Source organism: Tripterygium wilfordii, chromosome 4, assembly GCF_013401445.1.
Source record: "Tripterygium wilfordii isolate XIE 37 chromosome 4, ASM1340144v1, whole genome shotgun sequence".
NCBI lineage: Eukaryota > Viridiplantae > Streptophyta > Magnoliopsida > Celastrales > Celastraceae > Tripterygium > Tripterygium wilfordii.
The window spans coordinates 16,101,589-16,115,254 of NC_052235.1; the positions used below are offsets into that span (position 1 = coordinate 16,101,589).

Consider the following 13,666-nt stretch of genomic DNA (forward strand, 5'->3'; position numbering starts at 1 on the left):
AACGAGTTCTTTTTCAATCTAACACTGTGAGAGAAAATATATCCTAATATAACATTGAGATATTTTTTATAATTTTTATACAATCAAATGACGTGATTCATTTTTGAGCATTCACACTTCTAACGATGACGTGAATAGTGTAAAAATATCAATCACATCAACTAGGTTGACGTGACTATAGAAAATCTTATAATTACGCCATACTAGTTGGCGTGACTTCTAAATTTTTTTTAAAAAAATTAAGTCTCTCTGTTAATTGGTACGGTAGAGAATTCTAGTCCATGTTGGATGGCTTGGACGAAGAAGGCTACATAGAAGAATCCATCCATATCTCAGAGAAGAAACGAAGACTAAGCGTCGACCAAGTCAAGGCCTTGGAGAAGAACTTTGAGGTTGAAAACAGACTTGAACCAGAGAGGAAAATGAAACTTGCTCAGGAACTTGGGTTGCAGCTAAGACAAGTGGCTGTGTGGTTCCAAAACCGCCGTGCACTGTGGAAGACTAAGCAATTGGAGAGGGATTATGGGGTTCTTAAGGCCAATTATGAAGCCCTCAAGCTCAACCTTAAATTTTTCTCATTGTTTATTAGTCAATTTTGTTCATTCACGCCACTTCAATTGGTGTTAATGAACAAAAATGATCAATATAGGCGTGATTGAAAACTCTATTAGTCACTCCATCGGAATGGAGTGACTAATGAAAAATGGATCACGTCATAAAAATTATAAAAAAAAATGTCATTCTGAATGGCGTGTAATGTTATATTGAGAAATAATTTCGTCCCTATATTATATTGGGACATATTTTCTTTGACAATGTTATATTGGAAAAAAAACTCCGGACATGAACCCTTATATCGATAGCCTAAATTCTTATCTCCTCGAATATCATCATCCAACCACCTCTGCAACCCATTCCTCAAATCAACTCACATATGACATCATTAGTTAGTTTACTTGGTCAATGCCCTTTATATATAGCTTACATCCCATCAATCATTTCATAATCTCCAAGAAACACATCAATGATGACAATAGATCTAAAACAATTAACCTTGTTCTCATAAAAGGCCAAATTCAAGGGATTTATTCTAATATGGATTTAGGGGCTTCACAATTTGTTTAACATTATAAAGTGTGCAATTTGAATTTAATGATTTGAAAGATATGTCACATTACATTTTTATTTTTTATTCATTTTTAAAATTTGCTTATTTTTTATCCATTATTAGATGTGAATTGTATAATTTAGGGAATTACGGAGTCTCCAAATCCTTCTGACACACGCCTAAAATCCTCTGAACCAAATCAATTCTCAAGATCCTTACCTTGAGCAATACAAATCATTCTCCACTATAAAAGGAGGCCTTCAATTTCATGTAAGAGGAAGAACTTAATTGACAAAACTTATACTTCTATTTGGAGAGAAAATACATGACTGATTTAATCATCGAAACTTCCTTGGTTGGAACCCCTCTGACCAAAGAACCTTTAACGTCTCTTATGGATTTTATAGAATTACCGGTGGCCCCATATGCAAATCTTTGATTGTGTAACTTTTGTCCCATGGCGTTTGACCCCTCCTATCCTATGCTTGGCTTGCTATATTCATTATTCAGCATCAGACGATTACTTCAAATTTGATTTGTAAGAAGCCTTCGAGCTTACATTTGACCTTGTCTCTTCTCACTCTGGTGGTTGATATTTCAACATAATATCATTCCAGATCCATCATATAACATTAGTAGGTGGTTCTTGTCTGTCCTATCAGATTTAGCTAAAAACGTAATGTAATTAAATAAATTATCCTTCTAAGTTCCAACTCAACTGAAAAAAAGAGTGATCAATATAATATGCACACTAAAAAACAAAAGGGGTAAAAAAAGAGGAAGAAAATCCACGTGCTTTTCCAGCGCAACCAATCATCTTCACAAAAGAAATCAACTCTCTTTTCTCGAATAATGTTGCGTTCATGTCAATTCTGTCTCGCACCAAAAGCTTAGATTTTGTTAATAGACAAATGGAGCCCACATCTAGAATCATGTTTGTAATTCTCTTCAACCGCTTATCAATTTTAGCTGGTGATAAACTATTCTGACTATTATTAGGATGACTGTTGCATATAAAAATATATCAAAATTACATCAATGCTATGTCGTACAATTCGTTCAACAAGGGTAGAAGGAAATGGTCAGGTTGAACAAGCTAGGGACCTGAATGAAGATAGATCGGTCAAATAGTTAATGAGCTATCGAAACAAACGTCAACAGTTACACAAACACCTCAATGTGTAAAAAAAGTGGCCAATGTGTAGGGCTCGGCATCGGACTGAGCCGGCCCAGAAAGATGAGACCCAAGCCCGGCCTGAGCCCAAGTCCTAATTTATCATTCGGGCTTTGGGCCGGGCTTAGGATGAAAATGGAAGCCCAAGCCCGGCCCCAACCTAAATGAGTTGGGCTAATGGGTAGGGCTTCGGGCCTCAGGCCGGGCTTAACTATTATTATTTTTTGACAAATATTACATACATACATACATGCATACACATGCAGACTATATTAGACACACACACACATATATATATGCACAAGCATTACACACAGTTGATATATATATACACATATAGACATATATATACACACACAGACAGGGCACAACATATATATATGCAGACAGTGCAGTTGTGCACTATCTTCACATGTATATATATGCCTCTATATATATTATATACATATATATATATAATATTTGTAGATATATACATATTTTATATATAAATAAATAATGTATGGTGTCTAGTCGGGTTTCGGGCTTCGGGTCGGGCTCGGCCCTAGAAATGGAGCCCAAGCCTGCTCTAGGCATCGGGTCGGGCTGCCCAGGTCCGATATAATTTCGGGTCGGGTCAGGCCTAGGCCCACGAGCCAAATGGTGATCCCTACCGACGTGGAAGTTATATTTCAACAGAAATAGAACAACACTAGAACATGGAGTACACGTGTCGGGCAAATAGAAATTAGTTATTCTACACTATCAATCAATTGAAAGAATGTGGGACAAACCAACCAATCCAATTGTAAATATTAGTGTTAACAGTTTTGTAAAGGACATATATATAAGTCTAAATTTTAGATTTTACAAGGTATGATCAATCAAAGACTCAAACAGAGCATGTAATTTCCGTTTCTTAGCTTTTAATCTAATTAGCCCTTTTTCCGTTTTCTTCCTCGTGTGCTTGAGCCCTTGAAGGCCACCCTCTATCTTGCGTTTGCGCGCCTTTTTGAGACTTTGTTCCAAGAGGTTAATTAATCCTGCAAACATCGTTTGATCTTACTTGTTCGCAGTCGCAAACAATGACATTTTTGTTAGCTCGACTAGAGTGCACATTTCAGATACATTATACAACTTTTTCCTCTTTTAAACTCTCAACTACATCATATAAGTGTGCCTTTTAGGCATTCGATATGGACATAAAATTAAGTCGTCACGATAAATTAAGCCGAAGCCTAACGTGTGACGACTATTATATTGCTCCCCGAGGGAATCAAATTTACGACCTTCCGAGTCCATACAATTTGACATTAGAGAACTTCACCACTATGTTATTCTAGATGCATTTTTGCATCAAAGAGATTGTCCACTCTAGGGAATCTCTACGGGCGTTCTCACTCTATCCTCATGGATTTATTTCAAGAAATATGGATGCATTTTTGCATTCAAGGAATTATCCGCTCTGAGGTACCTCTACGGACGTTTCTACCCTCCCATCACGGATTTATTTCATGAAAATATAATGCCTCCCCACTTGAACCCTAAAAAAAAAGAACTTGTATTTTAATGTTATGAACATTAGAACAAATATTCTGATGTAGTTATTGTTGAATAGATATATGTAAATTGTCAAAAAGTGATGACTGAGTAGGTGAATTAGAGAATTTGTCACGAGACTCTTATGTAAGTGCTCTAACAAATTCCATTGCACATGTATTTTTGACCAAATCTGTAGAATTAACGCTATTTTAACTAACAGATCAAAATTTTATACTCTGATGCAAGGGCTCTTAGTTGAGAGCTTCAAGAAGGCTGTAATAAAACTGCAGATCCCCTTGGTCCGATCCGATCCCTACCAGGGTTCCACTCAAGACCATGGGCGTGGGTTCAATTTCCCATTCCACACACTACATGCCCGTTGGAAAAAGAAGTTAAGGTCATGTTGGGTACTCGCAATAAGTTCCAACGATTGCTTGATGAAAGTAGTTCACGCTTCACACGGATTGCATTTGCATTATTCTAAATCCTTTTAAAACAGTTCACACCAAAAGTAGCAAAGTAGCTGTTGGTGCAAGCTTCCACTTTCGGTTGGGTTTGCCTGCCCACGTGAATCAGGGAAGCTGCTATATACAAATAATATAATATAAGTGTGTAAAAGAGGTGCGCTCAGTATTAATTTTTATATAAAAATGTGTGCGTATGTTGAAGTGAGTACTATTTTAAACAAATTGAGCCAACATGAGACTAGTCAAACATCATTCTCCCATGCGTGGCCCATTAGAATTGAGACAACAAAAAATCATTGTTGTGTTAGAATTTAAGTTCATGAGCCAACATTTTTCTAATATCTAAGATAATAGGATCCATGACATTTAAATCTTGAGCATTACATTTACTCGGCAGATGCTTTGGTATAATATTTGCACGAGGAAAAAGAAAAGATACCCCTTTCTCTTTGATTTTATTTTCTCAATTGCCAAATTAACGGCTGAGATCCTCCCACGCGTACCATACTTTTTTCGTCAGAAAAGCGAAGTTGCCCGGCCAGTCTGTCTCCCTCTCACCACACCGGCCCCCTGCTCGGCCTTCCACAATAATATACAAACTCAACTGAGCTCAATAGCTTGGCCCCTTATTAGCTGGAAATTATTTAATTGTTATTTACGCACAACAATGCAAAACAAACATAATAAGGAGTTGGAATTTCTAAAATCTCTTCTTTATTTTATTTTCTTTATTTACCCAGTAACTCCTCTTTATATTCAAGTTTATTTACAAAAAAAAAAGAACCTTCTGTAATAAAATTTAAACAAGACTCCTCGTGCTGTACAGCGTAACAGCAATAGCAATATTAACTGTTAAGTTAGGAGGCGAAGGAAAATAAAGAAAGACATGCATTGAGCACGGAAAAAGAATTGTAGTACTCTACACCCAACTAATAATCCTTCAGACGGATCAAATCCCAATCAGTTCATGCAACTTCCGAGTTCCCAGCGCCACAGCTGCCTCCAGTACCACCCTTCAAAAACAGTTCAAATTCCTTGATCTATGAAAATCAATGAGGATTTTTTTAAAAAAAAAACCCGAAAAGAAAAGAACAAAGGAAATATTAAACAAAGAAAAGAAAGAGAGAAACCAGAACATAACAATCGGGGGCACCCAGCAGCAGGAACCCGCCCAAACAATTTGTTGGAGGCACTTTACAACAGCTACTTACGCTCCTCTTTTGACATGTAATTTTCAAAGTCAAGGTGTAGGTGTAACCCCTCAAGGTGGAGTCCTGGATTCGGTCGGAGGTGTCTGACCCTCAGACCCCTTTGAAGGATCATCTGACGACTGCCGTAACCCATCATCCGTCTCTCCTCTATTAATATCCTCCATCATACGAACCACCTCCTGCATGGCTGGCCTCTGATCAGGCATCGTTGACACACAAGTCATTGCAATTTGCAACAGCTGTACCATCTCCTCCTCTATGCTGTGGTACCTTATCAATTCCACGTCGAATACCTCAGCCGTCCACTCCTCCCTGACCACCGACTGAACCCACCTGGGCAGGTCCATCCCTTCCTCACCCAGCGAGGCTTGATTTGGCGCTTTCCCCGTCAGTAGTTCCAGCAGTAAAACCCCCAAACTGTAGACATCGGATTGGAAGGTGACTTTTCGGGTCTCCACCACTTCGGGGGCTCGATATCCCGCCAGACGGTTGGGTGGGGTCGAGGTACCGAATAGAGGATTGAGCCCGAAGTCCGAAAGACATACATCATTGTCGGGTCGGAGTAGGATGTTGGAAGACTTAATGTTGCCGTGGACTACCTTCCCCGACATGTGGAGGTGGGCTACACCTCTTGCCGTGCTCAATGCTATCCTCATTCTGCTGTCCCAGTCCAGTGGCGTACGACCTGACCCTCTGCTACCTGTAAACTAATGTTATAAGAACAATATAAAAAACTAAAGGCTGTCATTAACAAAAACTCTCCATAATCATTCAAATACCATTGTTGCTTTCTCATTTTCACTTTATTTTGCATGGAAGATGAATGATCAATGTTACCCCTTCAAAGTTGAAGGTTAAAGTAGTGGCCAAAGCAACACCACAATGTGATTGCACTGAAAAAGGGTACTGTGACACTCGGACAGTCCATGGGCAACCGTGCTTGGACTGATTGGGTGGGCTTTTAGAGTTTTTCTTGCGAACTCGGTAAAGGAGGAAAGAAACAACAAAGGACCAGGACCCAAATAAAGAGAAGAAGAAGAGGAGAATGATGTTGGTGGTGGCCACCGTTAATCATGAGCGACTGAGAGAAGTGTTTGTCAGCTTTGGTGCCACAACTGTAAATAAGATAAATCAAAAAAAAATGCGCCCCAGTATCAGTGATTCAGTATGGCGTCCTTGGCACTCCTGAGAATGTTTTTCATATATACTTATATACCGACATTATTGCGAGAATCTTGCAAAAAACCTATATTCTTTTTCAACTTCTTGAAATAAAATCAACACCATTGTCATATTCAGCATTAAAATACGTTTATTCTTATTCCCTAATACAGTTATAATAAATCACAAATGTGCAAGGAAGTCAATTTAATCTCAATCCTAACAGGAAAATTTTATGTAGAAATAATTTAATAATTAAACGAATGAACCGGAACTCCGGAAGGGCAGTGGAAATTGTACCATGTAGAAGAGCAGATAAACTTCCGGCGGCCATGAAATCGTAGACAAGCAACTTCTCGTCCTTCGAGTAGTAGAAGGCCCTCAATGGCAGCACATTGTCGTGTTTGATCCTACCTAGAATCTCCATTTGCATCTCAAACTCCCTCTTCGTCACTACAACATCTTTCAGTCTCTTCACTACAACCGTAGTCCCTTCTTCCAGCACCGCCTTGTAAGACGTCCCAACGCTCCCCTTCCCCAGAACTTCCGCTGATGCCCTCAACAAATCCTCCAAATCGAAGCTGTAAACCCCTCCCTCGAAGAACACCAACTTGTTCCTCTCTGCCTCCGTGGACCCGCCCGTTATCTCATCTTTCGAAGACGAAGTCCCCGCCTCCGCAGCGACTGATCGTATTGCGACCGTGGGCTTAGGCTGCTTCGGGGATTGTTGCCGTCGTCTTCTGCGGAGACATAACAGAAGGAACAACAATAACAGGAGAGCGGTAAGTGCAGAGCCAACTGCAATCGCGACAATGGCGGCCGTGGACAGCTTGTTTGATTTCTTACGAACAGGTGTTGGAGGTGGAATTGAGGACGGAGATGGGGCTGGGGACGGGAAAAATGGATTACACGGAGGTAATGGCCCACCGCAGAGATCTGAATTTCCAGCGAATGCCGATGCAGGGAATCTGGCTAGGACCGCAGGGATTGAACCGTTGAGGTTGTTGTTGGACCCGTTGAAGTCTGCCAAGCTACCTGGGTTAATGCTTGGTAGATTGCCTGAGAAGTGATTATTCTCCAAAAAGAGCCCCGTCAAGTGTGTCAAATTGTTAATAGAGAAGGGGATTTGACCACTGAAGTTATTTGAGGAGAGATCGAGTCTCGTCAAACGAGTCAAGCGAGTGAAGATCAGCGGGAACTCACCGGAGAGCCCGTTGTTTTGTAGATAGAGGCTGCGGAGGAGAGTCATATTGGAGAAATCAGCTGGGATCTCACCGGAAAGGCGGTTGGAGCGGAGACTCAATACTCTCAGCTGACTCAATTGCCCGATGGTGTCCAATGGAATCGTTCCCATAAGACCCACTCCGGGAAGACGGAGGCTGAATACAAAGGAGCGGGTCGCGTCGCACTCGACTCCGACCCAGTTGCAGGCCGAGTCGGAAGCATTCCATTGCAGGCGATACGCGTGCGGAGTCTGAGCTAGGAACGCGAGGAGAGCTTGCTTGTCCTGCACCGGCTCGGAGCGGACGCCCCCGCCCACAAACAGAAACAAAAGAAGCAAAGTGATGAAAACAGACGCAGACCCATATACCCGTCCCATATGATACAACGCGTCGGCCTGAAATTTAACCAAAACCAGAAAAATAAGCCGCCTCCTGCCAATTATATGGCGGCTTTGGTTGGCGGCTCGTTAATGTCATTTCCGGTAAAGAATAAAGCAGTTCTCCGGTGAGATTCCATGGGTGATAGAGGGGGTGGGAGGGAGAGAGGAGGTACCGCGAGGCTTAAAAAGTGAAAGATAAATCTTTGTTGGGACAGATACGAGAAGAGATGTAGGGGAAGCTTGAAACATTTTATTTTATTTTATTTTTTTAAATATCTTTTGGAATAATTACTCTTTCTTTTTATTTTTTAATAGGGTTTTGTTCTAATTACTTAATTGAAGTTTCGAATACGTTAATTATATTTCCGGCAGGTGCCAATGGTGGAGCGTGGAAGTAGTTGAGAGTAGGAATGAATGGGTACTGAGCGGTACAGGTACTCCTTCCTGTCATCCTGTGGCTTTGGATGACCCATGTGAAGATTACAATTACATTGGGACCAAACCGGGTGTGGACACTGGCAGGTATGAGATGAGCGTTTTTGAGAGTTCAGGTTTTGAGTTTGACCAAGCCATGGTGGGTTTTGATTATATTAATTGAAGCTCAGTCAAACAAAACATCCAAATATGATATACAGAAGACATGTGGCAGAGACATATACGAGCACAGCAAGAGGATTCACAGCGGGGGCATGGCTGCCAGGAGAGTGTTGGGAGTTGGGACATTTTTTTTAATGTGAGCTTGGACATATTTACTTTACAATAACAAGATTGTCAATACAATTAAACAAGGTCCATTAGGACAGCGTAATAAGTAATTATATCTATTTGAGTCAAAGCATCCCAATGAGAGATTGTCTTATTATATTGTCTAGTTATAAACATCGTGACTAATCAAGTGATGATAGAAGCGGTCTTTCATGTGTAGCAAATCAATGATCATAACCTAAGATGTCCTTTAGCCTTATCCTAGGGTTGTGCAAATGAAACAAAAAATCGATAACCGGACCGATCGGTCCGATTTGAATCGGTTAGTTGATCAAGTTTGGTCAAACGGTTTCAAAAACGAAACCAACCAAGTTAAATCGATTCGGACATGATTTGAAATTTTTGTAACCACTGATTAACCAGACCGATATATATAATATTTAATATAGACCATTGATATATTACATATGTTTTATCTACTGTTAGACTAACTAGATTTTATAATTTACGGATTAGAAATTTATATCATTTTTTAAAACTCTTTTAGACTTCTACGATTTTCTAATTTTTATTGACTTCATTTCATTTGTTCATCAGTTCTCTCTGTCTCTTTATTCGAAGCCCTAGCAGCAGCGCGTCTGAGTTCATTTTTGGACTTCGTCTTCATCAGCATCTTCATCTTAGTTCATTCCTTCTGGCTTCTCTCTCTACATCGAAGTTTCGAACAAGTGGGTTTCTTAACTTTCTTTGGTAATTGTTCTTGTTAAATTGCACACTTTCTTGATTTGTTCACCCTCTCGAGTTGATTTCACTATATTTTCGGGCATGTCTCTGTAAGACTGTAACTCTTGCTCATCACAGTTTTGCTAATTGCTATGATTTGTTGTGGTTTATGATCTGTAACATATACTATCTATTGGGTAATTGCTATGATTTCACTCTTTTTTTTTTACTTCTCAAGTATCTGTGGCAAATATGCCTTGTGAGAGTGATGTAGTTCTTGTTTTTCTTATATGCTTTTTAGATTTTACTGTTGATTAATGTCGTTTCTTCTTCTTGTTAGTCTTTGTGAAGGATCTCTCATAGTCTCATTACTAGGTTTTGACATCTGAAGAAAATTCCTCTGTTTGCTCTGATTTTTCCAATTAGTACTTTAAGCTACTTCGTAGTATGAGAGTTGTTTGCCATAAAATCGAAACCGATCCGGATGAATCGGTTAACCATAATGAACGATTTTGATGGTTTTGGATTCATAAAATACAAAACCGTACTTTTTGGAAAATCCTCATGAGAGAGAAGTGGGAAAAGCAAGTATTGTTATTTTAATCTTTAAATTGAATCTAGGTGGCATGTTGAATTGGATAACCATTTAGATTATGAAAGTTTAAGGATGATAATATTAGGGACGCATATAATTTTTGTTTTGTTAATATTAAAATTGAAGATGTTGTTTGGTGATTTATAACTTTATTAGTGTTTTTGTTTTATATTGGCCATAATTTGATTAGTTAAGTCAAATACTAGCCGCATCCTCTCTCCCCAAAGTTTTTTTCAATCAAAGTTTTTCTCGTAGTACATATCTGAGAAGGAGGAGTAGACCAACATCTTCTCCACATACCGTTTTATAGTATGTTCTTTTAGTTTTTTGCTGATGTGTAGATATAGTCTATAATCTCTGTTATGTTCAATAAGGAATATACAAGGTTTCTTACCACATCGTTCCTCGTGGAGTTGAAATCTAGTTCTTCTCATCCATCTATCGTGGGTTCTTCACAAAATTGGTTCTATTGGTGAGGCTCTTAGATCTGGTGGAGATAGGTTTTTCTTGATAAAGGAGAAGCCAAGAATCTTGATCCAATCCATGTGTATAGTTTTTGTTTTTTATTTTTGTTTAGTCTGTCAGGATTTATCACTGGACATGATTATTCGGATACATCTCGATGTTAGTTCGGCGTTTGTTCTTTGACTTTATAATTCCTCTATTAGGGTTTGTAAATTCTTAAGTTGCTAACGTGATATTAGGTGTAACATTTGCTATTATGATATTAAATGTTGGGTTTAAACACTTTTTCAAAAAAAAAAGAGTCAAAATTGTTATGGTGAATAATAATATCGTGTAGAATAGTTGCTTTTCTTAATCGCTTATCTTCTTTAATTTGGAAACAAATATAGTGGTTTTATTGAAAAATGAAACTAAAAATTTCTACCCCGCCAAAGAAGCAAAATGAGAACACTACATATCTCAGTAAATATTGTCCCAAAAACATCACAGTCTATGTGACATTGACATATCATTATGTGAAATGGTAAGTGTATCTTTCGTTTTTTTCCTACAAATGTTGACATCATTGTCTTTCACTTTTTCTTTTCTTGAACGAAAATTCAAAACGTTATATCTCTCAAAATACATGTCAGATTTCAAAAAAAATTATATATTCGGAATCAACATGTAAAACTCTTCCTAACAAGATCCATTGTCGATATGTTTTATTAAGTTATTTTTAATTACATTATTTTTGAAAACAATGTAATTATTATAATTACGTTGTTTTTGAGTTATACATATTTATTACATTGTTTTCTATTACCAGATTGTAATTACATTGTTTTTTATTATCACATATTGTTCTTAATTACATTGTCTTTACATAACATAGATTATAATTGCATTGTTTTTTTGAATATGAGAGATATTTCAAGGGTCAATTGGGCTGCTCTTCATTACTCTTCTATCTCAAGTCATGATCCAGTGCTTTGCAAGGGTCAAATAAGTTGCTATTATGTCTCAAGTCTGAATGCACAACCCCCCACTCTCCACTAAATCAAATTAATCAATCCCAATACAAGAACAAAACAAAATAGATAGTGAATATGATGTACCAAGTCGACACCTAACCAAGCCATCAAACCAGGATTAGACTTTCAATTCCGTTGCTCCTCCAATATAATCATCGTCGTGAATTTTCTGTTAAAAATTACGTTGTGGAGTTGAGAAAGATAGGCTAAGGATAAGATTGGAGGTGGGTTTGACAATCAGATTTAACAAAAAAAATGGGTTTGGCACTCGATTTTGTGTGTTCAAATAAGAAAACTGGTGTTGTGTCTTCTGGAGGAGATGACGCTAGTTCAGATGGCGACATAACCGGAGTAGGAGATGGGGGAGAGTGCTTGACACCGACAGAGAAGAAGTTTGTGGGAAGGGTATTTGTGCCTTGGCCAAAATAGGAATAGGAGAGAATATTTTCTTTTAATTCGTGCCATGTAGGCATGTTGAGTCACAATGCCACCTATACTGGGATGGTGCTGGGACAAAATAGTGCTGGGATATTTAGACTTTTCGGAAGCCAAAATATTATTCATGATCTAGTTCCTTCGTAGCTGATCGATTTTGTGTAAATGTGTAATTCTTCAAATTTTATTGGCTATGAAAACTGAAAAGTAAAAACACGCAAGTTGCAAGGCCATAATCGTTAACCTGAAGGCCCAAAACAAGAAACTGCAGGCCCATTGGACTATGGAAGGCCCAAACAAACATGTTTTAAATTTTCAGTTTCCAGTTTTGGTGGCTTGGTGCATCACTTAACGTGGGGTTTGGAACACGGTGAGAATAACTGTTAGCTTTGGCATCTTGTTAGATCATTTGCCTTAAAAAGTAGTAGCACGTGTTATATTACGGAACTCTTTTGACGGATGCTCACCCTGGTTAAGTTATATTAATTTCTTAAGATTTTGTGTTTATAGGATTTCCCTTTCGATTATAATAACCCATGGAGAGTTTCTTTCCCTGTTATTTCTTTTCAGGCCACCTTCACCATCCATCAATACCTTTGGGCAGCCAAGTTTTTTTATAAAAAAATTCACAACCCAGTCACACCAATATTATTATCCGTTTTGGGTTTATCAGTTCCCAATGATACATCGGACCAGCACGACTTTGTTCTTCCTTTGCCGTCTCACTTAACGATATTTATATAGTTTTTTTGATTTGATTCTCTTGTTGATATATGCTATCTGATGCTTGTTGTCGTACTGGTAGTCTCTCGATTTGTAATCATCTCCATATAGTGAAATTAGATCTCTGCTGTTCATGGACATAGGTCTTTGTGTGTCGAACCACGAATATCGCTTGTCTTGTCTCTTTACAGCTTTAATTTGCTTGGATATTGTTTATTAATTGATTTTCAACATAGCTAGGTTGGATATTTGATTTAATCAATGGTTTTGGTGCTTTGATTGTGGGTATTGGTGATGGTAGTGAGGGGTAGACTTGTCCTTATAAACTAAATGAGATCTTCACATTTTTGGAATGTGGGATTTCTAACACTTTTTGAACTCCATCCAGCTAGGAGGCACTAGTATGGGCCCCAGGCTTAGGCACCCACACAGAGTTCGTTTTGGGTGCAGGTGTGCCATGGGTGTTGTAGGATTCGTTTGTCACAACCCAATTTTTTTAAACATCGGATAAAGTTGGGATATGGCTTGGATACTGCTCAAGTACTTCTGGGCCAAATGATAAATTTGGGCTAAAATTCTTAAGCCCATATCATCATTAATCTGTTAATTAGAAAAACAAAATAAAAGCCCATTAGCCCAAGCTCATCGCTAAGGACATCATCTTCAGTTGCTCGATACACAATTTAAGAGTGTTGTGTTATGCTGTGAGGTGTTGTGTTGTGTTGTGAGGTATAAAACTATGGTGCTGTGAGGTGAGTTTAA

The 13,666-nt window shown here is 38.5% G+C and overlaps 2 protein-coding genes across 2 annotated transcripts; one reads left to right on the forward strand and one right to left on the reverse strand.

The window, feature by feature from the left end:
* The first annotated feature begins 266 nt into the window (after window positions 1-266).
* LOC119997050 (homeobox-leucine zipper protein ATHB-5-like) lies at window positions 267-659 on the forward strand. Its single transcript, XM_038843821.1, has one exon. The coding sequence runs from the start codon at window positions 282-284 to the stop codon at window positions 657-659; it is 378 nt and encodes a 125-aa protein (XP_038699749.1). The 5' UTR covers window positions 267-281.
* A 4,308-nt stretch (window positions 660-4,967) lies between these two features.
* LOC119996159 (probable inactive receptor kinase At2g26730) lies at window positions 4,968-8,446 on the reverse strand. The gene is made up of 2 exons (XM_038842697.1): window positions 6,943-8,446; window positions 4,968-6,181 (listed from the first exon to the last, which is right to left on the reverse strand). The coding sequence occupies exons 1-2, from the start codon at window positions 8,240-8,242 to the stop codon at window positions 5,532-5,534; spliced, it is 1,950 nt and encodes a 649-aa protein (XP_038698625.1). The 5' UTR covers window positions 8,243-8,446; the 3' UTR covers window positions 4,968-5,531.
* Between the last annotated feature and the right edge of the window lie 5,220 nt (window positions 8,447-13,666).

What these genes read in the sequence shown, in the direction of transcription:
- LOC119997050 (XM_038843821.1), top strand. Translation starts at nt 282, where the DNA reads ATGTTGGATGGCTTGGACGAAGAAGGCTACATAGAAGAATCCATCCAT.
- LOC119996159 (XM_038842697.1), bottom strand. Translation starts at nt 8,242, where the DNA reads ATGGGACGGGTATATGGGTCTGCGTCTGTTTTCATCACTTTGCTTCTT. An exon ending in TTTATCTGCTCTTCTACATG is followed by an intron (nt 6,182 to 6,942) that starts GTACAATTTCCA and finishes ATTAGTTTACAG; the next exon opens with GTAGCAGAGGGTCAGGTCGT.